This window comes from Cherax quadricarinatus, chromosome 15 (assembly GCF_038502225.1).
Source record: "Cherax quadricarinatus isolate ZL_2023a chromosome 15, ASM3850222v1, whole genome shotgun sequence".
In the NCBI taxonomy this organism is placed as follows: domain Eukaryota; kingdom Metazoa; phylum Arthropoda; class Malacostraca; order Decapoda; family Parastacidae; genus Cherax; species Cherax quadricarinatus.
The window spans coordinates 14,020,248-14,047,747 of record NC_091306.1 but is presented as its reverse complement, the minus strand read 5'-3'; the positions used below and the strand labels follow the sequence as shown (position 1 = coordinate 14,047,747).

At 43.8% G+C, this 27,500-nt stretch overlaps 1 protein-coding gene across 1 annotated transcript in view; it reads right to left on the bottom strand.

Annotated features, from left to right (window-relative positions):
• fuss (SKI family transcriptional corepressor fussel) overlaps positions 1-27,500 on the bottom strand; it is a 161,741-nt gene that overhangs the window by 37,890 nt on the left and 96,351 nt on the right. The window contains exons 6-7 of the mRNA XM_070085168.1: positions 27,410-27,500; positions 24,968-25,864 (exon numbers count right to left, since the gene is read on the bottom strand). The exon at positions 27,410-27,500 is cut by the window's right edge and continues 165 nt beyond it. Of these exons, the coding sequence (XP_069941269.1) occupies positions 24,968-25,864; positions 27,410-27,500 (988 nt within the window). The remainder of the gene's footprint in view (positions 1-24,967; positions 25,865-27,409) is intronic.

Sequence of the window (27,500 nt, the reverse complement as noted above, 5' to 3'; positions counted from 1 at the left end):
GAGACACATTTGTGTGTTGTGAGAGACACATTTGTGTGTTGTGAGAGACACATTTGTGTGTTGTGAGAGACACATTTGTGTGTTGTGAGAGATATTTGTGTGTTGTGAGAGACACATTTGTGTGTTGTGAGAGACACATTTGTGTGCTGTGAGAGACATATTTGTGTGTTGTGAGAGACACATTTGGAGGTGGAAGAGCCTCATTACATCCACCTACATTATTTTCATATTCGTAAAAAAAAAAAGCCCTGGGCAATGAGAAGCAATCACTTTTCCGAAGGTGAGGCTAGACTACCAGCTGCAGAAGGCAGCCATGCTACTGTTGCTGCTGAAGCCTCTCACAGCATCCACAATAAGGTAATCAAACATGGCTGTCACCTCCCCGGCTCGTTCTTCTGCCACCCACGGAACTATTCCCTTAATTGGGAATCCCAGTGAATAGCGCTGGCGAAAGAACCTTGCACCATTAGGTGTTCTACATCCGCTCGCGGAGGTTCACACACACAAAGTTACACCATCAGCGGGGTGTTCACCGCCCACTTAAAGAACTTCTCTCCCTTCCCCTCCCCCAGACTTAATCCTCTACAGAGCGGGGGACTTAAACCTGGGAATTCAAAGCGAGGGGTAATTAGTATTCTTATTATCGAGTACCGCACTAGATATCTTCAGACAAATTTGTTAGCCAATTACCGGCGTCTTTAGTCCGGCGCGTTGCTCGGCGTGTCACTGACTTATAATTGAAGATGTGTGTGTGTGTGTGTGTGTCTACCACTATTTTTACAGCTAGTGCTGTTATTACTAAGACTACCACCATTTCTACAACTAGTGTTATTACTACCAAAACTACCACTATTTCTAGCGTACTACTCTCGTGCATGGGTAGCTAATTCACAATACCGTGGATGGAACAATTCACAACTAACCCACAATACCGCAGCTGGAAAATTTCATAATAACCCACAAGAACGAAGCGAAACGTCGTCCAAAAATCTCTCTACAAATCACGGGTTATTTTCGAAGAATTGATCACGTCTATTACCCTTAACGACATCAATGACTAGCTAACATTTCTACAACGTTTCACTCTACGAATAGCTCCTTTTTTCCCTCCCAAAGTCACGATTTGAAGAAGCTCTACACATGGTGAAACGTTGTCCCAGCAAGACTTTACTCTGCATCCAGCCTCTCACTTCCAGACGCTCAAAGAGCCGGCGTCTGGTCGCTTTCGTGTTTCAGACGTCTGTAGTCAAGACAGCAACGGGGTTTTTCTCCTCTCGGTGTCTGAGCATAGGCGAGGATCATGTTTTGATGTCAAGTTACTGAGGTTTCCAGACTATTCATGCCCAGAGAGTCTTTAAGTAAGTTGGTGTTTTTGTATGAGCGGTGTGTTTGCTGAGAGACAGAGGGAAAAAAGAGAGTGAATCATGAATATCATGTGTAAAATAATATTAATACTGATACTAATAATGATGATATTTGTAATGATAATAACAATGTTATTATTATTATTATTATTATTATTATTATTATTATTATTATTATTAAAAAGCTGCAAGCAAAAAGCAAGAAGACGGGTTTAGATAGTTAAATCTACTTTGCCTATTTTCGTATCCCTGAGTCAGCAGGATGCTCTCTGTGCGTTGCTTTCTATATTCTTCCGTCCTCGGTTCTGCAACTCCTGGAATTTGAGGGCAATGCTTCGGAAAATTGTTTACTTCCTCTTTCTGCTGCAGTCTAGCACCTGAGATCCCCTCTCGTGTTGCTCCTGCAGGCTTGTAACTAAGGTCGTTCCTACTGCTCCTGCAGACCTGCATTTAAGGTCACTCCTGCAGACTTGCATCTAAGGTCGTTCCTGCTGCTCCTGCAGACCTACATCTAAGGTCGTTCCTGTTGCGCCTGCAGACCTACACCTAAGGTCAGTCCTGCTGCTTTTGCAGACCTGCATTTAAGGTCGCTCCTGCTGCTCCAGTAGATTTGCATCTAAGGTTGTTTCTATCGCTCCTGCAGACCTGCACCTCAGACTCATGCTGTTCCTGAAGACCTGCACCTCAGATCCTTCCTGCTGCTCCTGCAGACCTGCACCTAGGCTCGTTCCTAGTGCGCCTGCAGACCTACATCTAAGATCGCACCTGCAGACCTACACTTAATATTCTTTTTCCTGCTGTTGTGAGCCCCGCATATAAGATCTCCCTTTCCCTCCCTGCTGCTGCTGCTGCAGCAGGAGGAGCCGGGTACCTGAGACGTGGAGGCAGCGCGGGGATCAACACTCACAGTGGAGATGCCGCCCACTTGAGACCTTAATTGGAGCGCCTTGCTCACTCCTCCGCCTCGCCACCAGCTTACCAGTCTAAATTAAACCGTCTAAGCTGCCCTCACCTCCTCCACTCAAGGCGCAGCTCCTTACACCAGGCAGAAAGAACGTCTTGGGTATTAAATACACGAGGAGGCTCTGACTTAGGCACTTTTATTTTACATTCAAGCAGAAGGGCTGTTGAGTAGCTCTCGCACCAGACTGGAAGACCGATGACGTTCTGTTCGATAATGGTTTAGTTGTTTATGAAAACTAAATCTGTTACTTTGTAAAAAAATATTTAGGCAAGATTATCAGTCGACATAGATATTTAGGTAGCCATTAGAAACTTCGAATACGAATGAAATGTTTCGCCAGCCAGTGGCTTCTTCAGTCCAGTTCAGAGAAAAACGGTGGAAGATGAGGAGGAGAAATTGCTCAACAACACTCCCACTACAACAACACTGCCACTACAACAACAACACTGCCACTACAACAACACTGCCACTACAACAACACTGCCACTACAACAACACTGCCACTACAACAACACTGCCACTACAACAACACTGCCACTACAACAACACTGCCACTACAACAACACTGCCACTACAACAACACTGCCACTACAACAACACTGCCACTACAACAACAACACTGCCACTACAACAACAACACTGCCACTACAACAACACTGCCACTACAACAACAACACTGCAACTACAACAACAACACTGCCACTACAACAACACTGTCACTACAACAACAACACTGCCACTACAACAACAACACTGCCACTACAACAACAACACTGCCACTACAACAACAACACTGCCACTTCAACGACAACACTGCCACTACAACAACACTGCCGCTACAACAACAAAACTGCCACTACAACAACACTGCCACTACAACAACACTGTCACTACAACAACAACACTGCCACTACAACAACAACACTGCCACTACAACAACAACACTGCCACTACAACAACACTGCCACTACAACAACAACACTGCCACTACAACAACACTGCCACTACAACAACACTGCCACTACAACAACAACACTGCCACTACAACAACAACACTGCCACTACAACAACACTGTCACTACAACAACACTGCCACTACAACAACAACACTGCCACTACAACAACACTGCCACTACAACAACACTGCCACTACAACAACAACACTGCCACTACAACAACACTGCCACTACAACAACAACACTGCAACTACAACAACAACACTGCCACTACAACAACACTGTCACTACAACAACAACACTGCAACTACAACAACAACACTGCCACTACAACAACACTGCCACTACAACAACAACACTGCCACTACAACAACAACACTGCCACTACAACAACAACACTGCCACTACAACAACACTGCCACTACAACAACACTGCCACTACAACAACACTGCCACTACAACAACAACACTGCCACTACAACAACACTGCCACTACAACAACACTGCCACTACAACAACAACACTGCCACTACAACAACAACACTGCCACTACAACAACACTGCCACTACAACAACAACACTGCCACTACAACAACACTTCCACTACAACAACACTGCCACTACAACAACACTGCCACTACAACAACAACACTGCAACTACAACAACAACACTGCCACTACAACAACAACACTGCCACTACAACAACACTGTCACTACAACAACAACACTGCCACTACAACAACACTGCCACTACAACAACAACACTGCCACTACAACAACACTGCCACTACAACAACAACACTGCCACTACAACAACAACACTGCCACTACAACAACAACACTGCCACTACAACAACAACACTGCCACTACAACAACACTTCCACTACAACAACAACACTGCCACTACAACAACAACACTGCCACTACAACAACACTTCCACTACAACAACAACACTGCCACTACAACAACACTTCCACTACAACAACAACACTGCCACTACAACAACAACACTGCCACTACAACAACAACACTGCCACTACAACAACAACACTGCCACTACAACAACACTGCCACTACAACAACACTGCCACTACAACAACAACACTGCCACTACAACAACAACACTGCCACTACAACAACAACACTGCCACTACAACAACACTGCCACTACAACAACACTGCCACTACAACAACAACACTGCCACTACAACAACACTGCCACTACAACAACAACACTGCCACTACAACAACACTGCCACTACAACAACACTGTCACTACAACAACAACACTGCAACTACAACAACAACACTGCCACTACAACAACAACACTGCCACTACAACAACACTGCCACTACAACAACACTGTCACTACTGCCACTACAACACACTACACAACAACACTGCCACTACACAACAACACTGCCACTACTAAACAAACACTGCCACTACAACAACAACACTACAACAACACTGCCACTACAACAACACTGCCACTACAACAACACTGTCACTACACTGCCACTACAACAACACTGTCACTACAACAACACTGCCACTACAACAACACTGCCACTACAACAACACTGCCACTACAACAACACTGCCACTACAACAACAACACTGCCACTACAACAACACTGCCACTACAAAAACACTTCCTACTACTACAACAACACACTGCCACTACAACAACAACACTGCCACTACAACAACACTGCCACTACAACAACAACACTGCCACTACAACAACACTGCCACTACAACAACACTGTCACTACAACAACACTGCCACTACAACAACACTGCCACTACAACAACAACACTGCCACTACAACAACAACACTGCCACTACAACAACACTGCCACTACAACAACAACACTGCCACTACAACAACACTGCCACTACAACAACACTGCCACTACAACAACACTGTCACTACAACAACAACACTGCAACTACAACAACAACACTGCCACTACAACAACAACAACACTGCCACTACAACAACAACACTTCCACTACAACAACACTTCCACTACATCAACACTGCCACTACAACAACAACACTGCCACTACAACAACACTGCCACTACAACAACACTGCCACTACAACAACACTGCCACTACAACAACACTGCCACTACAACAACAACACTGCCACTACAACAACACTGCCACTACAACAACACTGCCACTACAACAACACTGCCACTACAACAACAACACTGCCACTACAACAACACTGCCACTACAACAACACTGCCACTACAACAACACTGCCACTACAACAACACTGTCACTACAACAACAACACTGCCACTACAACAACACTGTCACTACAACAACAACACAGCAACAACAACAACACTTCCACACTGCCACTACAACAACACTGCCACTACAACAACACACTGACACTACAACAACACTTTCACTACAACAACACAGCCACTACAACAACACTGCCACTACAACAACACTGCCACTACAACATCACTGTCACTACAACAACACTGCCACTACAACAACACTGCCACTACAACAACAACACTGCAACTACAACAACAACACTGCCACTACAACAACAACACTGCCACTACAACAACAACACTGCCACTACAACAACAACACTGCCACTACAACAACAACACTGCCACTACAACAACAACACTGCCACTACAACAACAACACTTCCACTACAACCACTACTAACAACACTTCCACTACAACACTGCCACTACAACAACAACACTGCCATTACAACAACAACACTGCCACTACAACAACAACACTGCCACTACAACAACAACACTGCCACTACAACAACACTGCCACTACAACAACAACACTGCCACTACAACAACAACACTGCCACTACAACAACACTGCCACTACAACAACAACACTGCCACTACAACAACAACACTGCCACTACAACAACAACACTGCCACTACAACAACACTGCCACTACAACAACAACACTTCCACTACAACAACAACACTGCCACTACAACAACAACACTGCCACTACAACAACACTTCCACTACAACAACACTTCCACTACACACTGCCACTACAACAACAAACACTACACAACAACAACACTGCCACTACAACAACACTTCCACTACAACAACAACACTTCCACTACAACAACAACACTGCCACTACAACAACACTTCCACTACAACAACAACACTGCCACTACAACAACACTTCCACTACAACAACAACACTGCCACTACAACAACACTTCCACTACAACAACAACACTGCCACTACAACAACACTTCCACTACAACAACAACACTTCCACTACAACAACAACACTTCCACTACAACAACAACACTTCCACTACAACAACACTTCCACTACAACACTTCCACTACAACAACAACACTTCCACTACAACAACAACACTTCCACTACAACAACAACACTTCCACTACAACAACAACACTTCCACTACAACAACAACACTTCCACTACAACAACAACACTTCCACTACAACAACAACACTTCCACTACAACAACAACACTTCCACTACAACAACAACACTTCCACTACAACAACACTTCCACTACAACAACAACACTGCCACTACAACAACAACACTTCCACTACAACAACAACACTGCCACTACAACAACAACACTGCCACTACAACAACAACACTGCCACTACAACAACACTTCCACTACAACAACAACACTTCCACTACAACAACAACACTTCCACTACAACACTTCCACTACAACAACAACACTTCCACTACAACACTTCCACTACAACAACAACACTTCCACTACAACAACAACACTTCCACTACAACAACAACACTGCCACTACACAACACTGTCACTACAACAACAACACTGCAACTACAACAACAACACTGCCACTACAACAACACTGCCACTACAACAACAACACTGCCACTACAACAACACTGCCACTACAACAACAACACTGCCACTACAACAACAACACTGCCACTACAACAACACTGCCACTACAACAACAACACTGCCACTACAACAACAACACTGCCACTACAACAACACTGCCACTACAACAACAACACTGCCACTACAACAACACTGCCACTACAACAACACTGCCACTACAACAACAACACTGCCACTACAACAACACTGCCACTACAACAACAACACTGCCACTACAACAACACTGCCACTACAACAACACTGCCACTACAACAACACTGCCACTACAACAACAACACTGCCACTACAACAACAACACTGCCACTACAACAACACTGCCACTACAACAACACTGTCACTACAACAACACTGCCACTACAACAACACTGCCACTACAACAACAACACTGCCACTACAACAACACTGTCACTACAACAACACTGCCACTACAACAACACTGCCACTACAACAACAACACTGTCACTACAACAACAACACTGCCACTACAACAACAACACTGCCACTACAACAACACTGCCACTACAACAACAACACTGCCACTACAACAACACTGCCACTACAACAACAACACTGCCACTACAACAACACTGCCACTACACTGCCACTACAACAACAACACTGCCACTACAACAACAACACTGCCACTACAACAACACTGCCACTACAACAACTAACACAACACTGCCACTACACTACAACAACAACACTGACACTACTACAACAACAACACTTCCACTACAACAACAACACTGCCACTACAACAACACTGCCACTACAACAACAACACTGCCACTACAACAACAACACTGCCACTACAACAACAACACTGCCACTACAACAACAACACTGCCACTACAACAACAACACTGCCACTACAACAACAACACTGCCACTACAACAACACTTCCACTACAACAACAACACTGCCACTACAACAACAACACTGCCACTACAACAACAACACTGCCACTACAACAACACTGCCACTACAACAACACTTCCACTACAACAACACTGCCACTACAACAACACTGTCACTACCACTACAACAACAACACTGCCACTACAACAACAACACTGCCACTACAACAACACTGCCACTACAACAACAACACTGCCACTACAACAACAACACTTCCACTACAACAACAACACTTCCACTACAACAACACTGCCACTACAACAACAACACTGCCACTACAACAACACTTCCACTACAACAACAACACTGCCACTACAACAACAACACTGCCACTACAACAACACTTCCACTACAACAACAACACTGCCACTACAACAACACTTCCACTACAACAACAACACTTACAACAACAACACTGCCACTACTGCCACTACCACCACAACACTGCCACTACCACAACACTGCCACTACCACAACACTGCCACTACCACAACACTGCCACTACCACAACACTGCCACTACCACAACACTGCCACTACCACAACACTGCCACTACCACAACACTGCCACTACCACAACACTGCCACTACCACAACACTGCCACTATCACAACACTGCCACTATCACAACACTGCCACTACCACAACACTGCCACTACAACAACACTGCCACTACAACAACACTGCCACTACCACAACAACACTGCCACTACAACAACAACATTGCCACTACAACAACAACACTGCCACTACTACAACAACACTGCCACTACCACAACACTGCCACTACCACAACACTGCCACTACCACAACACTGCCACTACCACAACACTGCCACTACCACAACACTGCCACTATCACAACACTGCCACTACCACAACACTGCCACTATCACATCTGCGAGGAAACTGATAGGATGGATAACGAGAACATTCAATACAAGAGATGCCGAGCCAGTGATGATCCTTTTTAAATCCTTTGACAATGTGTTTGTACGTTGACATGGATGATTCCTACCCCCTGCTATAACTTCATCCCAATAGGGTCAGAGACCCTTGAAGCATGGGGCAAGTTTGCTCAAAGTTCCTCAAAGAGCTGGGTTTAAATATTGAAATATTTGTAGCTTAGAGAATAAGGTTAGACAATAAGGTGGGTGGGAATGGTTGGTTTTAAGAAGAGCGTGCCTTACATGGGCCAGTAGACCTGCTGTAGTGCTCCTCCATTCTTACATTTTTCTGTATGTAACTACTGCTTCAACCTGCCAGACAGACTGCAAGTCGAAACTGTCACGTAAAAACCCTTTTTTATTCTATCACCACCATTAAACCATGATCCAGCTGGTAATGCTACCTCTCCAGTATTCCTAGATATACTTATGTCCGTTTCACTTTCAGATTCGCTTCCACGGTAACCCAGAGTGAACAGAGCTAATGGATCCATCACGCTTAATAAGTTGAAAAATCTTCACGAAACTCTTGAAAAGCCATTCAGTGGGTCATGGTATGATCATGAGATGATCATTACCTCGCCCCACGCCCTAGCTTTGCGTCAGTACCTCGCCCACACGCCCTAGCTGTGCGTCAGTACCTCGCCCTCACGCCCTAGCTGTGCGTCAGTACCTCGCCCTCACGCCCTAGCTGTGCGTCAGTACCTCGCCCCACGCCCTAGCTGTGCGTCAGTACCTCGCCCACACGCCCTAGCTGTGCGTCAGTACCTCGCCCTCACGCCCTAGCTGTGCGTCAGTACCTCGCCCCACGCCCTAGCTGTGCGTCAGTACCTCGCCCACACGCCCTAGCTGTGCGTCAGTACCTCGCCCTCACGCCCTAGCTGTGCGTCAGTACCTCGCCCCACGCCCTAGCTGTGCGTCAGTACCTCGCCCCACGCCCTAGCTGCGCGTCAGCATGAATTATGCTTGCACCATTAGGAAGATCAGTGTGGCCATGCATCAGCTGCACTCTGCAACACCTTGCAAGAGTCTTTGCAGTCTCACGTATTGCCCAGCAGAATTATAAATATGCAGTGTTCAGCAAGAGAGAGAGAGAAAGAGAGAGAGAGAGAGAGAGAGAGAGAGAGAGAGAGAGAGAGAGAGAGAGAGAGAGAGAGAGAGAGAGAGAGAGAGAGAGAGAGAGAGAGAGAGAGAGAGAGAGAGAGAGCACAGTCTCAAGAAGGTTGCTCGGGTATTCAACTTTCCTCCGCTGAAACAAAAACTTTACCAAAATGTGTCCAGTAAATAGCCCGGAGACTCGCAGTTCAGAACACTCAAACATAATCAAGGGAGAGCTGAGGGCGGTGCTGGGGGGATGAGGGGGAGAACAGCTAGTCAAGAAGGGACGAGAGGGGAAGGGAATGGGTTAGTCAAGAGAGGGTTGGGAGTTGCAGAGGGGCCAGGTAGAAAACCAGAGTCGCGAGGATGAGAAAAAAGTGAAGGTTCGATCCTCCGTCCTCTGATCAGTCAAATCATCGCTAATATCGACAGTTTTGAGGGAAAAGGAACGAGGATATTTCCAACCTTGAGAGCAATATCACAGAAAAGAAGCGAGGATAACTGCTACCTTGAAAGTAATACACTCTTCTCTATAAATGAAATACATTAATATATTCAACCACAAAAAAAAAAACAGACCCATAAATCAGTGGGTAATTTTTATCAGTTTATCAAATATGATAAAAATTCGATATAAACCACTAATATAACTAAAGAATTTTGTATTTTTTTGTATTTTGTATTTTCCTGTTTGTGGCAGGAAGATAATTTGTTTTACACAGACACTAACCATGAAAAAGTGTTACAGAATACCTTGCTTGTTATAGCAAGAATTGCACCTGCAACAATTACACTTGCAGCAAAGCCATGGTAAGCCATGATCACCTGACAGAAGGATCACATTGAGCTGTGATACTGTGAGGGGGGAGGAGGAAGGGGAGATCAGCTCCTGGCTTACAGACAACCCTAAACATAACGCAAACAAGAATCACAAACAAGAGAGCACGCCGCGTGAAGTCGCGGGGCAGACGGATGCTTGTGTTTAATGAACAGTAAACACGCTTTACATTCAACTCTGAACAAAAGAATAGTGGGCTAAGCCGTTTAAAGACATTAATGAATGGCTGCTTGCGAATAACCCTCATGTAAAAATGACAAGGTAAACAGAGGGAGACATGGGAAGCAAACATCCCTACGAGGATTGGAATTTGAGAGACTCGTAGATACTGGATGAGAGTGGGAGGGGGTGGAGTGAGTGGGATTGATGACAAGGGTAGAAGAGAGGAAGAGTGGCAAGGCGGGTGGGATTGTTGAGAAGGGAGGGGGGGGGGAAATGAGTAGAGATGGCCACTGGATTAGGGTAGGTTGGCTGAGATTATAAAAAAGGGAAAGGTAGTAGGGGATAGGTTGGAAGAGTGGGAGTGGGAAAAGGCAGGGAGAAGGAAGAGAAGGGAGGGAGATGGAGTATAGACCCATTCTATGTTTGAGTTAAGCTCTTGTTCACCTGTCTTATTGACGGAGGTTATAAATCCTGGTTGCTAGACTGAATGAAACGTTCTTATACCTCAGGTAATATCTCAGGTGAACTCTCCTCAGTGCCGGGCCACCTCAGAAAGGATCAGGGTATAAGAGGCGTAAATAAAAGTCCTAAGTAGAAGATGGGCGGGGTAGAGCGGAGTAAGTTGGGGCGAGGTTGGGTGGGTCGGGGCGGGGCGGGGCAGGGCGGGGCAGGACGGGACGGGGCGGGGCAGGGCGGGGCAGGACGGGGCGGGGCAGGGCGGGGCAGGGTAAGGCAGTACAGAACTTGAACACACTAACACAACACTGTCGCCCTTGGCTTCACTGTACCGCTACGCTGCCTCGGCAAACTCCTAGACTCTCCTGGAAATTTCACCTCTGAATTTTCGATGACCAAGATTTAGTTTTACATAGACGACTGCACATTTAATCTTAAGTTTTTAACCAGACTGGAATTGCCTGTTTTACTCAAGGGTTTTCGAAAGTTGAAATTGTTAGGGATAAAGTTTGACTTCTGGAACGACTGTATTGAATTAACAAGTTTGGCGAAGTCGATGGTTTTTGGTGCCTCCCGAAAATATTTGTTACACTTGAGCACCGCTTTCTTTTTCATGGGGAATGTTTGATTTTACTTTTTTATACATAGAAAGTGCGTACTGGTAGGGATAGAATAATATATATATATATATATATATATATATATATATATATATATATATATATATATATATATATATATATATATATATATATATATATATATATATATATATTATACTAGATTTGGTAATTTAGTAATTTTTCTCTTTTGGAATCACTTTAATAGGCCTTCCAAGGACATCAGTCGAGTTTCAAGTTTTTCTGAAGATAAATTTTTATTTTGCCTCCCAACATTAACCAAACGCTGGAACTTACCCTTGCTGATATTTAAGTGATATAAAATATATTTATTTACTTTACCCATCTTAGAATCTGCAAAGGGGAAATTTAGCGTCTTCCTTGAGTGTGCTTACCATGACTTCCAAGCCCTGGTTGTCGCATTTTGTATGACCAGGCAGTAGAGTATTTTGTTTATATGTGCTAAGGTTACTTTCAGCTCAGAGGATTAGAACTTGACAGTGTTCCACGTTGAACTTCACGTGTCATCATTCTGATCACAATACAACTGCTGAAGATGAATATTGACTCGAACACAACGAACCACCACGACGACTACTTAGTCACCACCAGAAATACTAGCACAACACACCCTACACTACCACTACCACTCTACCACCAGCACAACATCGACCACGCAACAACTATCACCAGCAAACCATCAGAAGCACACACCCTACATCACCGCCATCACCACCATCTCCACCATTACCACCACACTCACCCTCCCACCATGTACGAACAACGCAGTTCACAGCCAATCACAGGCTATTAAAATGGTAAACAATCGTCAATAGAACAATTTCCATGCATTATTCATCTATTCGGGAATTAAGCGCCTTCGAGTTTGGGAAATAAAGGCGTGCAGAAGCACGGCACGTGCCGCAGTCAATAGATGTTATGAAGGCATTATAGATCTAGGCTAAAAATTGATTATTTTTCCCTCAAAACAAAACTGGGTGTGAATCCAAATGACGTAATGCCGAAAATAGCGAAGAAAAGACGTTGCAGAACAGGCTTTTACTTGGACAACGTTTCGCTCTTTTTAGTACTGGGTTAATACTTGATTAGTCATCACACGAGTTGGTGAAGCTCTACCAACGTGAGTTTCAACGAAGGTGAGGTGCCAGAGTGAGAGGTACAGAGAAGTGAGATTATGGAGAAGGCAACTGGGATGGGTCACACGGTACTCTTTTATGTAACTGGTAGAAGAAGAATAGTTAGGCTCTTAATGTTGAAGATTGTTATTTTCCCTTTCCGCTTTCTCCTCGAGTCCCGCCGTCTCTTCCTCCTCTTTATCACTTTCTTCTCTGCCTTAGCATTCTCCTCTTCCTTCTCAATTAATTCTTGCATTCTTTCTCCTATCCCTCCTCCTCTCCTCCGTTTCTTCGCCTTCTTATCCTCCTTCTCCTTCCACCTTTCTCTCCCTTCCTCCTCCTCCTCCTCCCACTACAGGCATTATTTAACAAGGTGCCAAGCAACTGGAAAGTAGCAAATGTTACCGCGACAATCATGAAGTAAGACAAACAAGACTTGTGCTCTCAACTACCGTCACATCAACTTAACATCAGTTTCAGGTACACAAAGGAAGACATTTATTAGATTTCAGAACATCTCAATAACCGGGAATCAATGTGGATTTCGCAGCAAGTGCTAATACCTGAGTAACTTTCTCGATCTGTGAAAAAAATAGCGAAATTTCAAGCGCTTTCGTGATTTCTCACATTATCAAGGAACTGTAAAAAACAGTTCCACTATTTTTTTTTCACATTGGATGTTCTGCATATATATATAAGCTGGGAAGAAAAAAAATATACAAAAGTTGCAGTATATCTAGATTTTCGTAAGACATTCAACAAGAGGAAAGAGCGTGAGTGGCTAAACGTTAAGGAATGGGGTCCCTCAAAGATCGATTCTCGGTCTGAATCCTTTTTCACAGTGTACGTTGATCTTGAGATAGGGATAACACTTAGAACGGCAAAATTCGCTAAATGACAAAATTAAAAAAAAAAAAGAGGAGAGAGACGTCTTTCAAATTGATTGAGTGTTGAGAGTGATATGGAGAGGTTGGTGCTGTGGTCAGAGACGGAAGACGAGTTTCAATGTTTGCTTGCAAGTGAAAAATATGGCATTTTAAATGTAGCAGTTTTGAAGTTGAATACAAAATGTAATAGTAATACTGTTGTTTTCATACTTTCCATTTCTTCCTTCCTTCTTTTCCGTTCACTTTCTTCCTTCATTCCTTTGCTCCTTTCCTTCCTTCCTTCCATTCCTTTATAACGTCTTGATCTTCCTTTTGCCTGTTCCCCATATACGTTCTGGCATGATTTCCCAGCCGTCGTTCCCTCTCTCTTCTGTTCAGATTCATCCATCAGCCTTATTAATCAGGTCTTGATCCTGCTCTGGGACCTGGCCGCGGGGGCGTTGACCCCCGCAAACATCTTTCAGGCCCTCTCCTTCTCTTCCTTCCTCCCCCTCCTCCTCCTCTTCCTCCTTTTCCTGTCTTCCTTTTATCCTCACCCCAGGAGTGTGTTTACGTATCCTTCTATTGAGTGTGATCAGCGCTACTTATCAAATATTCATTGTCTGTGTCTCTCGTCGCCGCTTCCGCCTTCGCCACCGCCACCACCGCCTCCGTAACTGCTACCACTGCCACTTCCGCCATATCCTCTGCCGCCGCTGCCGCAGTCGCCGTCATCGGCGCCACTACCGGCGATTCATGATATCGATCATCCGACTGCGTAGATTCTCGCGGGGACGCTGACGGAGGGTAGGAGACGCAGACGAAGGAGGGCAAGGGGGGGGGACGCAGAGGGAGGAGGGTAGGAGGGGACGCTGACGGGGAGGGAAGGAGGGGACGCTGACGGAGGAGGGTAGGAAAGGACACACGAAAACACCAAGGAACACAGAGGGTAAACAAAGGTCCTCCGGTGACTCTGCAACCTTTGCATCAACATACTCTTTACATAATAATAAAAACGTTGAAATAAAACTAGAAATTAAAGGCGCTATCATCAAAGGCATATTAATTTTATTAACAATAGAGATAGAATACTGATTTAAAAAATGCTTTCTATTCAAATTATTATTATTATTATTATTATTATTATTATTATTATTATTATTATTATTATTATTATTATTATCATTGTAAAAGTTACTGCTGTCGTTGGCCAGTGCTGTCGAATATTAATTATATAATGGTGTCTGATGGGTAACACTGTCGTATATACAAAGCTGCCTAATAGCTGGTTAATGTTTTTGCTGTCTATTGGAGTATTATCTTTAATGAATAATACTGTCTATTGGCTAATGACAAATGGTACTGTTGTTGTTGTTGCTGCTGCTGTTATTACTACTGCTGCTGCTGCAGTAGTAGCAACAGCAACAGCTTCTGATATTTTTGGTGCCGTCACTGCTTATGCTGTAGCTATTACTACTGTTGTTGTTGATGATGATACTGATGCTGTTTCTTTATCTGCTGCTGTTTCTGTTATCGTTAATGGTGCTTTAGCTACTGCTGTTACTGTTAACGCTCCTGCTGACTCTGTTGCTGCTGCACGTGTCGTATAACTGGCGCTTCTGCAGCTGGTATTGTTGCTGTTGCTGTTTTACTGCTGTTGCTGTTTTACTGCTGTTGCTGTTTTACTACCGCTTCTGTTAGTTCATTTTCTGCTACACTAACTTCTGCTAATGTTACAAACACTACCACCAACCCTACTACTGTACTACCACTACAATAACAACTACTATTACTACTCCTGTCAGTACCGCTACTACTATTACTATTACTATTACTATTACTACTACTACTACTACTATTACTACTACTACTACTACTAATAATAATGCAGAGATAATTGTATTACCAAACAACACTGTGTAATCTGATATTAATCTCTCTGGATAGAAATATTCACTGCTCTCAGTTCGCTGCACAGTGTTAATTCTACAGTTTAATTTGCCAGTGTTAGAATCCGTCTCTGTGCTCGTTAGTCACCAGCCTCAGCTCACAATTTATAGTTTGCTGTTCGTGCGATTACCCGAAAATTAACGACTCGTTCCACCGAGCTGTGAAAAAAAAAAATAAACTGGAACAACATTCAGCACAACGCATTAGTACCCAGGGTGAGCGTGAAGACTCGGCGGCGTGGTACACTTTGGTACACACTGTACCACATGTAGTTAGGTAGACGCGAGGAGGAACTGCTACGTGGTAACGTAGTCAGCGTTGTACATGGGGTAGATACCACTGTCTTGAGGGAAGCGCTAAATAGGTAAGGGTTACATTAAGCGCAGGGAAGTAGAGGGTAGCTGCAATTTTCCTTGGATCAAAAGCCCTTCATCAAGGCCAACGTTTCCCCCTTTCCCTCTTGTAGCTTTTTCTAGCTCTACACAGAGGTAGTGGAGCCAGGGTAGTTCCAACTAGCGGTGATGTAGTTGCTGGTAGCTTCACCTAGAATAATGTAGCTGTTAACTCCAATTGTAGATAAAGGAGCTTTAAGCCCACCTTAAGGATACTGTAGCTGGTGGATACCTCCTGCCTGGGATTGTGTAGCTGTTGATATCCAATTCTTGGGATAGTATTCCTGTTGACATATTTTGTAAGTTCACTATAAGAACATTCTGTAGTCCTACCTACAGTGCTGCATAGTCCTACCTACATTGTTCTGTAGTCCTGCCTACAATGTTCTGTAGTCCTGCCTACAGTGTTGTGTAGTCCTGCCTACAATGTTCTGTAGTCCTACCTACACTGTTCTGTAGTCCTGCCTACAGTGTTGTGTAGTCCTGCCTACAATGTTCTGTAGTCCTGCCTACAGTGTTGTGTAGTCCTGCCTACAATGTTCTGTAGTCCTACCTACAATGTTCTGTAGTCCTGCCTACAATGTTCTGTAGTCCTACCTACAATGTTCTGTAGTCCTACCTACAATGTTCTGTAGTCCTACCTACAATGTTCTGTAGTCCTGCCTACAGTGTTCTGTAGTCCTACCTACAATGTTCTGTAGTCCTGCCTACAGTGTTGTGTAGTCCTGCCTACAATGTTCTGTAGTCCTACCTACAATGTTCTGTAGTCCTGCCTACAATGTTCTGTAGTCCTACCTACAATGTTCTGTAGTCCTACCTACAATGTTCTGTAGTCCTACCTACAATGTTCTGTAGTCCTACCTACAATGTTCTGTAGTCCTGCTTACAATGTTCTGTAGTCCTACCTACAATGTTCTGTAGTCCTACCTACAATGTTCTGTAGTCCTACCTACAATGTTCTGTAGTCCTGCCTACAGTGTTGTGTAGTCCTACCTACAATGCTCTGTAGTCCTACCTACAATGTTCTGTAGTCCTACCTACAATGTTCTGTAGTCCTACCTACAATGTTCTGTAGTCCTACCTACAATGTTCTGTAGTCCTGCCTACAGTGTTGTGTAGACCTACCTACAATGTTCTGTAGTCCTACCTACAATGCTCTGTAGTCCTACCTACAATGTTCTGTAGTCCTACCTACAATGTTCTGTAGTCCTACCTACAATGTTCTGTAGTCCTACCTACAATGTTCTGTAGTCCTGCCTACAGTGTTGTGTAGTCCTACCTACAATGTTCTGTAGTCCTGCCTACAGTGTTGTGTAGTCCTACCCACAATGTTCTGTAGTCCTTCCTACAATGTTCTGTAGTCCTACCTACAATGTTCTGTAGTCCTGCCTACAGTGTTGTGTAGACCTACCTACAATGTTCTGTAGTCCTACCTACAATGTTCTGTAGTCCTGCCTACAGTGTTGTGTAGTCCTACCTACAATGTTCTGTAGTCCTACCTACAATGTTCTGTAGTCCTGCCTACAGTGTTGTGTAGTCCTACCTACACTGTTCTGTAGTCCTACCTACAATGTTCTGTAGTCCTACCTACAATGTTCTGTAGTCCTACCTACAATGTTCTGTAGTCCTGCCTACAATGTTCTGTAGTCCTACCTACAATGCTCTGTAGTCCTACCTACAATGTTCTGTAGTCCTACCTACAATGTTCTGTAGTCCTGCCTACAATGTTCTGTAGTCCTACCTACAATGTTCTGTAGTCCTACCTACAGTGTTGTGTAGTCCTACCTACAATGTTCTGTAGTCCTACCTACAATGTTCTGTAGTCCTGCCTACAATGTTCTGTAGTCCTACCTACAATGTTCTGTAGTCCTGCCTACAGTGTTGTGTAGTCCTACCTACAATGTTCTGTAGTCCTACCTACAATGTTCTGTAGTCCTGCCTACAATGTTCTGTAGTCCTGCCTACAATGTTCTGTAGTCCTACCTACAATGTTCTGTAGTCCTACCTACAATGTTCTGTAGTCCTGCCTACAATGTTCTGTAGTCCTACCTACAATGTTCTGTAGTCCTACCTACAGTGTTGTGTAGTCCTACCTACAATGTTCTGTAGTCCTACCTACAATGTTCTGTAGTCCTGCCTACAATGTTCTGTAGTCCTACCTACAATGTTCTGTAGTCCTGCCTACAGTGTTGTGTAGTCCTACCTACAATGTTCTGTAGTCCTACCTACAATGTTCTGTAGTCCTGCCTACAATGTTCTGTAGTCCTGCCTACAGTGTTGTGTAGTCCTACCTACAATGTTCTGTAGTCCTACCTACAATGTTCTGTAGTCCTGCCTACAGTGTTGTGTAGTCCTACCTACAATGTTCTGTAGTCCTACCTACAATGTTCTGTAGTCCTGCCTACAATGTTCTGTAGTCCTACCTACAATGCTCTGTAGTCCTGCCTACAGTGTTGTGTAGTCCTACCTACAATGCTCTGTAGTCCTACCTACAATGTTCTGTAGTCCTACCTACAATGTTCTGTAGTCCTACCTACAATGTTCTGTAGTCCTGCCTACAATGTTCTGTAGTCCTACCTACAATGCTCTGTAGTCCTACCTACAGTGTTGTGTAGTCCTACCTACAGTGTTGTGTAGTCCTGCCTACAGTGTTGTGTAGTCCTGCCTACAGTGTTGTGTAGTCCTGCCTACAGTGTTGTGTAGTCCTGCCTACAGTGTTGTGTAGTCCTACCTACAGTGTTGTGTAGTCCTACCTACAGTGTTGTGTAGTCCTGCCTACAGTGTTGTGTAGTCCTGCCTACAGTGTTGTGTAGTCCTGCCTACAGTGTTGTGTAGTCCTGCCTACAGTGTTGTGTAGTCCTACCTACAGTGTTGTGTAGTCCTGCCTACAGTGTTGTGTAGTCCTGCCTACAGTGTTGTGTAGTCCTGCCTACAGTGTTGTGTAGTCCTACCTACAGTGTTGTGTAGTCCTACCTACAGTGTTGTGTAGTCCTGCCTACAGTGTTGTGTAGTCCTGCCTACAGTGTTGTGTAGTCCTACCTACAGTGTTGTGTAGTCCTGCCTACAATGCTCTGTAGTCCTGCCTACAGTGTTGTGTAGTCCTACCTACAGTGTTGTGTAGTCCTACCTACAATGCTGCGTAGTCATACATATACAGTGTTATGTAGTCCTACCTATAGCGTTGCGTAGTCCTATCTACAGAGTTGTGTAGGCCTACTTACAGTGTTCAGTAGGCTGACTTGAAATATGAGGTAACTTGGCCTTTGCAAAACTGACACACTTCGTTTTGCACAATCTTGCAGAGTAAGAACGGCGTTGTTGCAGCGACGAGGTTGACCTTCGTAGCGAGTAAGAGTGGCGTATACGCCTCCATGTATTATGTAAGTTAACATTAAACTAGCTAAGGACTCCTTGTTATACGCATTACCTCTCCCACTATAATTACGCAGGTGTTTTAAAAATTTAGAATAGTGGTGAAGGCAAAGGCCGGTCTGTGAGTCATACAGGTCCGTGAAGGCGCACCAACGCGCGCGTACACACATATACACACACACACAGCCAGGAGCTATGATTCGACCCCTGCAGTCACAATTAGGCAAGTACACACACACATACACACACACACACACACACACACACACACACACACACACACACACACACACACACACACACACACACACACACACACACACACACAAATAATGTCCTACAATCAGTCGCATTTTATAATTACCTTAATGACACATTCTCTGAGCTGTTGTTCGGGGAATAATGCGAGAAACACAGAGGGTAGTACACCCAGCCATTTACCCGAAGCAAGAGAAAACCAGCCCTACTGACTGAGCATAACCAAGAAGAAATGCTTGAGTAATTGTGGGGTAAGCAGCAAGGAGCCTGAGTGGGTCCCGACAATTAGGAAGGAGGGTCAACGTTCTGGTGTTTACCATTGAGGTGGGTCCTGCTACTTCCCTCAATTACTTGTAATCACATTTCACGGCGAGACGACGTAATGGAGAGTTCCCATCAGGCAGTCGATACCCGGCGCTGTTTGCTCTCTCTTTCTCTCTCTCTCTCCCGGGCGAATCACCTTGCGGGTCTTATTAACATTTTACGACATTGCATCAAACGGTATTTAATTACTCGAAGTGCTGTATTAGCGAGAGAACCCGAGGACGGTGAAAATTGAATTTGATTGCTCGTGTTGCATTGATCTTGCTGCAAGACATATTACTGAAATTGTTTATTCTTTTGCAAGCCATTTGATTTGGCTGAACCTCTGGAAATGTAATGGACTTGAGACTTTAATAGAAGAGTATAGGAAGCCCTCACTTGGATATAGCATACCTGTGGGTGATTTTCCTAAGCTTTTTGCGTTGTGTAAACCTGACCAGCACTTTAGAGATACACTCAAGAATTTATGTGAAGCGATATGCCACTCAAACAGAGAGAGAGAGAGAGAGAGAGAGAGAGAGAGAGAGAGAGAGAGAGAGAGAGAGAGAGAGAGAGAGAGAGAGAGAGAGAGAGAGAGAGAGAGAGAGAGAGGAGTATTACATGAAGTGTGATGATGATACACTGCTACTACACACTTCAAATTATATACAAAGAAGTGAGCGAGGTCGCAAGTGGGACGTGAAGGAAGGTAAACAAGCTCTGATGTCCAGTCGTGCCTTGATAAATATCCCGGGTGCTCAGGCTAGCTCCTGTAGCTTACTGCTCACACACACTGTCCACGCACCGGTGTTAACTCTTGTGGCTTACTGTTTACACACTGTCCACACACTGGTGCTAACTCCTGCGACTTACTTTCCACACACTGACCAAACACCTGTGTTAAGTTCTGTGGCTTACCACTTACACACTATCCACACACCACTGTTAACTCTTGGGATGTTACTGCTCAAACACTTTCCGACACACTATTGACACACTGGTGTTAACTCCAGTGGTAGCAACGTACTGTTACCCAATTCTTCACGAATTTCAGAAATACTCACAATATGCTGTCACGCTCTTCTGTATGATACTTACATTGCTAGGAACAAAAATCTATAGCCACATTTCCTTGGCATATTCCATCACACAAGATGGGTTGCACACATGACAAGTGTTGGGGGTTGGTACGATAGCTGGTTTACCTTGTCAGACAGAACTATCATTCAGGGAAGGTGCCTAGATTACACTCAAGGAAAAAAAGCTATTTTATTCTTTCCTGAACCAAGCCATGAATTCCATCGTAATAGGAATAAATGGTTCAGGGTATAGAGAAGGTGTTTCTTGCGAGCCTCTGGCCTCCTCCTGAGGGTGTCCTTGATGTCTGAGTGTTTAACAAATAATAAATAATGGGTCATTTCACGATTATACGTCGCCGTGTACATTTCGTCCCATTATGCTGGCCAGTCGATACTCGTCTAACAGTGCTCCCGGCTTTGCTCTGCCTCGTGTAATTCTGTTTACCGGCGATTTTCTCGGTGTGTGTAACCGGTTGAGTTATTGCGTGTATAACCGGTTAAGTTATCGGGAGTCCCTGACCGCCACTGGGGGTAAGAGTGGGGGGGAAGGGTCAGAGTGAGTTAGACGTGGCCAGAACAAACACATCTTCATCATTGATTATAGTGCCACTCCCTCATGCATTACCTTCTAGCCTTCATTTGCATAGGTAAGTTGAATTCCCGTAATGGTGGGAGCGCTTTGTGACAAACACACGCACCACTTAGAGCATTTCTTTTATTATTATTATTATTATTGTTGTTTTTTCTTTGTTATTGACTAGTGACGCCACTTACCGTTCAGCGGCGGTCACACGAACTATCGTAACTCGGTGTTCATTAAGTCACTGACAGGTGTGACCAACAAGACGTGAGCACCTTTGAAAATACTGTCCCCGGGGTGAGCACTACTGTTCCCCGGGGTGAGTATTACTATCCCAGGTTAAGAATTACTGTCACAGGATGAGAAGTACTGTCTCATGATGAGAATTCCTGTCTTAGGGTGAGAAGTACTGTCACAGGGTGAGAGGAAATGACCCAGAATGAGAATTACTGTCTCAGGATGAGAATTACTGTCTCGGGGTGAGAATTACTGCCCCATGGTGATAATTACTGTAGCAGGACGAGAATTCCTGTAGCAGGATGAGAATTACTGTAGGCGGATGAGAATTACTGTCCCAGGGTAACAATTACTGTCCCAGAATGACAGTTACTGTCCCGGGGTAAGAATTATTCCCAGGGAAAGAATTATTGTCCCAGAATGAGAGTTACTGTCTCAAGGTAAGATTTTTTTTGTCCAAGGGAAAGAATTGCTGTCCCAGAATGAGGATTACTGTCCCAGAATGAGGATTGCTGTTCCAAAATGAGAGTTACTGTCCCAGGGTAAGAGTTACTGTTCCAGGATGAGAATTACTGTCCCAGGGTAAGTATAACTGCCTCAGGGTGAGAATTACTATCCTAGAGTAAAATCTTTTTCCAGCAAATCTTTGAAAATTTCCACATTTTTGGATTAATTAAAAATCTATGTCATAAGAAAAAATACTCTGATTAGAATTCCGCGAAATGATCGTGTCATAAAATTTCCCTTCGAACAGAATGTAAGAAATTTTGAAGGAATGATTTAGAAAACTGGATGTCCAGGTCTACTGTCGACTAGAATACTTATAGAGACACAATATATAAAACAGGATTGGGAAAAAATAATTCTTGTTAAGCACTAAACCCATTTGGATCTTTCAGCACAAGATGCTGTGGAGGTTCTATCTCCCGTCCGCTGAGTACGAAACAGAAGCCTCTCCTGTTTCTAACTCAACACCTGGATGTCCAGAAATGGGTAGAGCTTTACCAGGTCACCGACTTGATGAAGCTCTACCCTGAGCCAAACTTTACTTCAGTAAAAGCTTATTGTGCACGTTGTTTCTTTTTACTCAGACTGCAAAAGCAATTCTAGATTAAAAACACAAATGCAACGTTAGATTTGGCGACGACCGAAATATTCTCTTTATTAATGTAAGAAAAAAATGTCATATGTAAATCAATGATTGAATGAACTGCAATATTCCCGTTCTAAAAATTTAACTCGTGCAGACTGTAATCTGAACATCAGGGTCGGTTTGGTTAATGTGGTTTAAAGCCTATGGACTACGCGAAGGATCATTACCACCAGTCAGGAATACTTCACCACCAGTCAGGAATACTTCACCACCAGTCAGGAATACTTTAACCCCTGGAAGACGAATTAAACTCTAATTGTGTATACTTTAAGAGATATACACCCCTCAGTGTGCATATTTTGTTTATAACACTTCATCTGGCTTTATCATATCCAAGTCAGACCCATACGTGAGGTGCAACACTTCATAACTAATCCCCAGCTTTGGAGAGAATACTTTAGGCGACGTTTCGCTCCATCCGGTAGCATTATCAGTGTGAGCCATCTAGTCTAATTAATTTTCACAACTGAGTCCGGTAACGCAGCGGTCGGTGTGCAGTGACTCGCCACAGGGAGGCCGTGACTCGACACAGGGCCGGCCACAGTGGTCGGTGTGCCGTGACTCGACACAGGGCCGACCACAGTGGTCGGTGTGCCGTGACTCGACACAGGGCCGACCACAGCGGTCGGTGTGCCGTGACTCGACACAAGGCCGACCACAGCAGTCGGTGTGCCGTGACTCGACACAGGGCCGACAACACTCTTGAATGGGTCGTCATATAAATAAGAAACTTATCAGGTTCCTCTTGGCCTGTTTACACCATCTTTGACTTGAATTAATTTTTTTTCTCTCAATAACCCCTGACGTAACTAGCCCCTATCATTGCACATCCTACACTGTAGTGTTGCATTATTCATACGGGTTTACATCTTGCTTTTAATATTATAATAATAACAACAACAACAAATAATAATAATAATAATAATAATAATAATAATAATAATAATAATAATAATAATAATAATAATAATGTGACTAGTACAGAAGCAATTAATTTTTTCCTTCACACACACACACACACACACACACACACACACACACACACACACACACACATATATATATATATATATATATATATATATATATATATATATATATATATATATATATATATATATATATATATATATATATATATATATATATATATATATATATATATATATATATATATAAATATATATATAAATATATATATATATATATAAATATATATATATATATATATATATATATATATATATATATATATATATATATATATATATATATATATATATATATATATATATATATATATATATATATATATATATATTAAATTTGAGGACTAACCTCAATAATTGGGCGAGCTGTGTCAAGGCCGATGCTACTACTGCTACTGCTGCTGGCACTGGCCACTGGACTGCTCACACGGGCGTGGGCAAGAGAGAGGTGGGCGTGGTCATCCTTATGCGTTCTCTCTTCCCTGTGTGTTCGATCCTCTGGGTGAGAGAGGCTGTGAGGTCTCTCTTCCACTTCTGCTTCGCCGTGGTCGTCGTCGTGGTCGCTTCTGTGGTCGTCGGGTTTATAACTGTCGTTCTTGTAATGGTCTGAGTCTAGCGGCTGGTGTCTGGTTGAGCTACTGGGCTTGAAGCTATCTGCCTTCATGATGTCGTTCTTGTACAGGTCGTGCTTGTAGGCGCTGCTCTTGTAGCTGTCACTCTTGAGGTCTGTGTCATCGTCTGTGGCTTCGATATCGACGGTCTCATCATCGGAGTGTCTGCTGGAGTCTGGCAACGGCGCTCCCGAGTCCCGTCCCGCGCTCACTGTCGGCGTGGGGGACGCTCGAGTCACGGGAGTGAACGCCGATAAGTGCGCTGGTCTTAGCGCTGGGGGCTCCGTGTCGGCTGGTCGAGGGTCGCTGGTCGGGTCGGGTCTTGGGTCGGGGAGCGGCAGCGGCGGGAAGCTGGGAAGGGGCCGCCGTGGCCACGCTGCCAGGGAGTATGGTAACCCCAGCGGCGGCAACGACCCCCGGGATCCCCAGAAATAGTCGACGAAGGTCTGGTGAGCATCCTTGTGGTGGGCGGGATAGGGCGGTGGCAGCGGCGCTAAGTATGGGGGCGGATAGGCGAGTTCGCTACCCACAGTCTTCAGGGTGGGTGGGGCGAACGATGGTGGCTTGGAGAGCGGCGTGTCTAGTCGAGGTGATTTGGACATGCGAGAACCTTGACCCTGGGGAAGGACACGGCGCTGCCAAAGACATGTGTTAACTTGGTGATTAATGCCGCCAGACAGCGCCTGGCGGCCACTATACTTCCTCACGTATTCAAGGCTTAGGAAATTGCATGAAATGTTCGATAACTTAAAATATATTGCGTAAGCAAGGCATCAAGTGTACTTAAACTCGAGTTAGCAAGATGGCATTAACACTATTTCTGTATCCCTAGCCTTCCAAGAGTCTTGGTGACATTCCCATCATTGTGCAGTCCTTTGCTGCACAACGATGCGACATTAAATCTTAGAAAATGTTCCGTTTCATTACTTTTGTGCCTGACTGATCCGAGTTCAACCTGCTTACACAATTTAAGTTTCACGAAAGTGGGAAACCAATCTTAAAATGCTTCTGAAATACTAGACTAAAAATATATACGGCATATAGACATTTTCGAAATAGCTCATGAATTGCATGCATCAAAACACACACACAGATTGAAGAATAATTTAAAATGTTTAGTAGGAGAAACTTCACGTATCCTGTTTGCTCATTATGGAAACCACAATTCCTTTATGGTGAAGGTGATAATTAAATCCTCATCAAGCTCTCAGATAAGTTGTGCACAGTAGTCACATAATGTGTGTATGGGTTCGCACATATTGTCTTTTGATGACAATAACTTGGATATATACAGTAAATGCATATCCTCGCTCATCACTTTTTTAAGTGTTTACAGAAATGTGTAAGTAACAGAATTAACCTTGGTGATATTTTCATATTTTTTAATTTTTTTTTTTTAGTAAATATTTTCTTAGACACGCTCCTTCAGGCATATTACTGTTACTTTTGTCTCATGTAAATGTTAAGACCTACAGTATAATTTATAATTTACTGAATACTCAAAGATGCCAGCGGCTTGTAGTTATCTCAATCTCACAACTGTACTGTGAATGGTTGCCAGTTATAAACGTCAACCAATCAGGGTGAGGGCTGACTTCCAGACGACCTGGACAGGATTCTTTCAAAATCATTATTTTTTCAAATGATATAATTCCACAAGCTCTATAGAAGAAGCAGAAAAATCCTGATCCAATATCAGAATTTCATGTGACCATCCCCTTGGCCAACTGCTATACTTGCCCTCTGGTTTGGAGGACAGTTTCTCACTAGCTTTGGCTGATTACATATACTGATCTCTCTTGTATTAGTTTATGAGCCCATGACATTGAGCGATCCCACTTTTGCTTTCTATCCTATTACGATACTTACTAGTATGATAACCGCTTACAATGCATACTATATTGCACATATTAGTAGCGGGACTATACGGGTACCCAAAATAGCTACTTTTAGTGGTTTGCATTGGTATGTATTAATTACTCCTTGATCATTTCTTAACTGGTGGTTTGTCGTATGGCCAGGTACTACATGCTTTCTAATAGTACCTATGTTCTCAATATAGGTATTGATACTCTGGTTTAGAGTCTGCATCAGTTTTTCTATGGTATGAGAATTTAGATTATAGTAAGAATCGATCGTTCCTCTAGGATTGCAATATAACACAGATGGTGATATCTTACTTGGCTACTGGCCGCCATGAGTCGCTTCCTCGTGCCGCCGTTGAACATAGCCTTGACGTCCTCCCAAGCGTGTTGCACATCCATGGGCGGC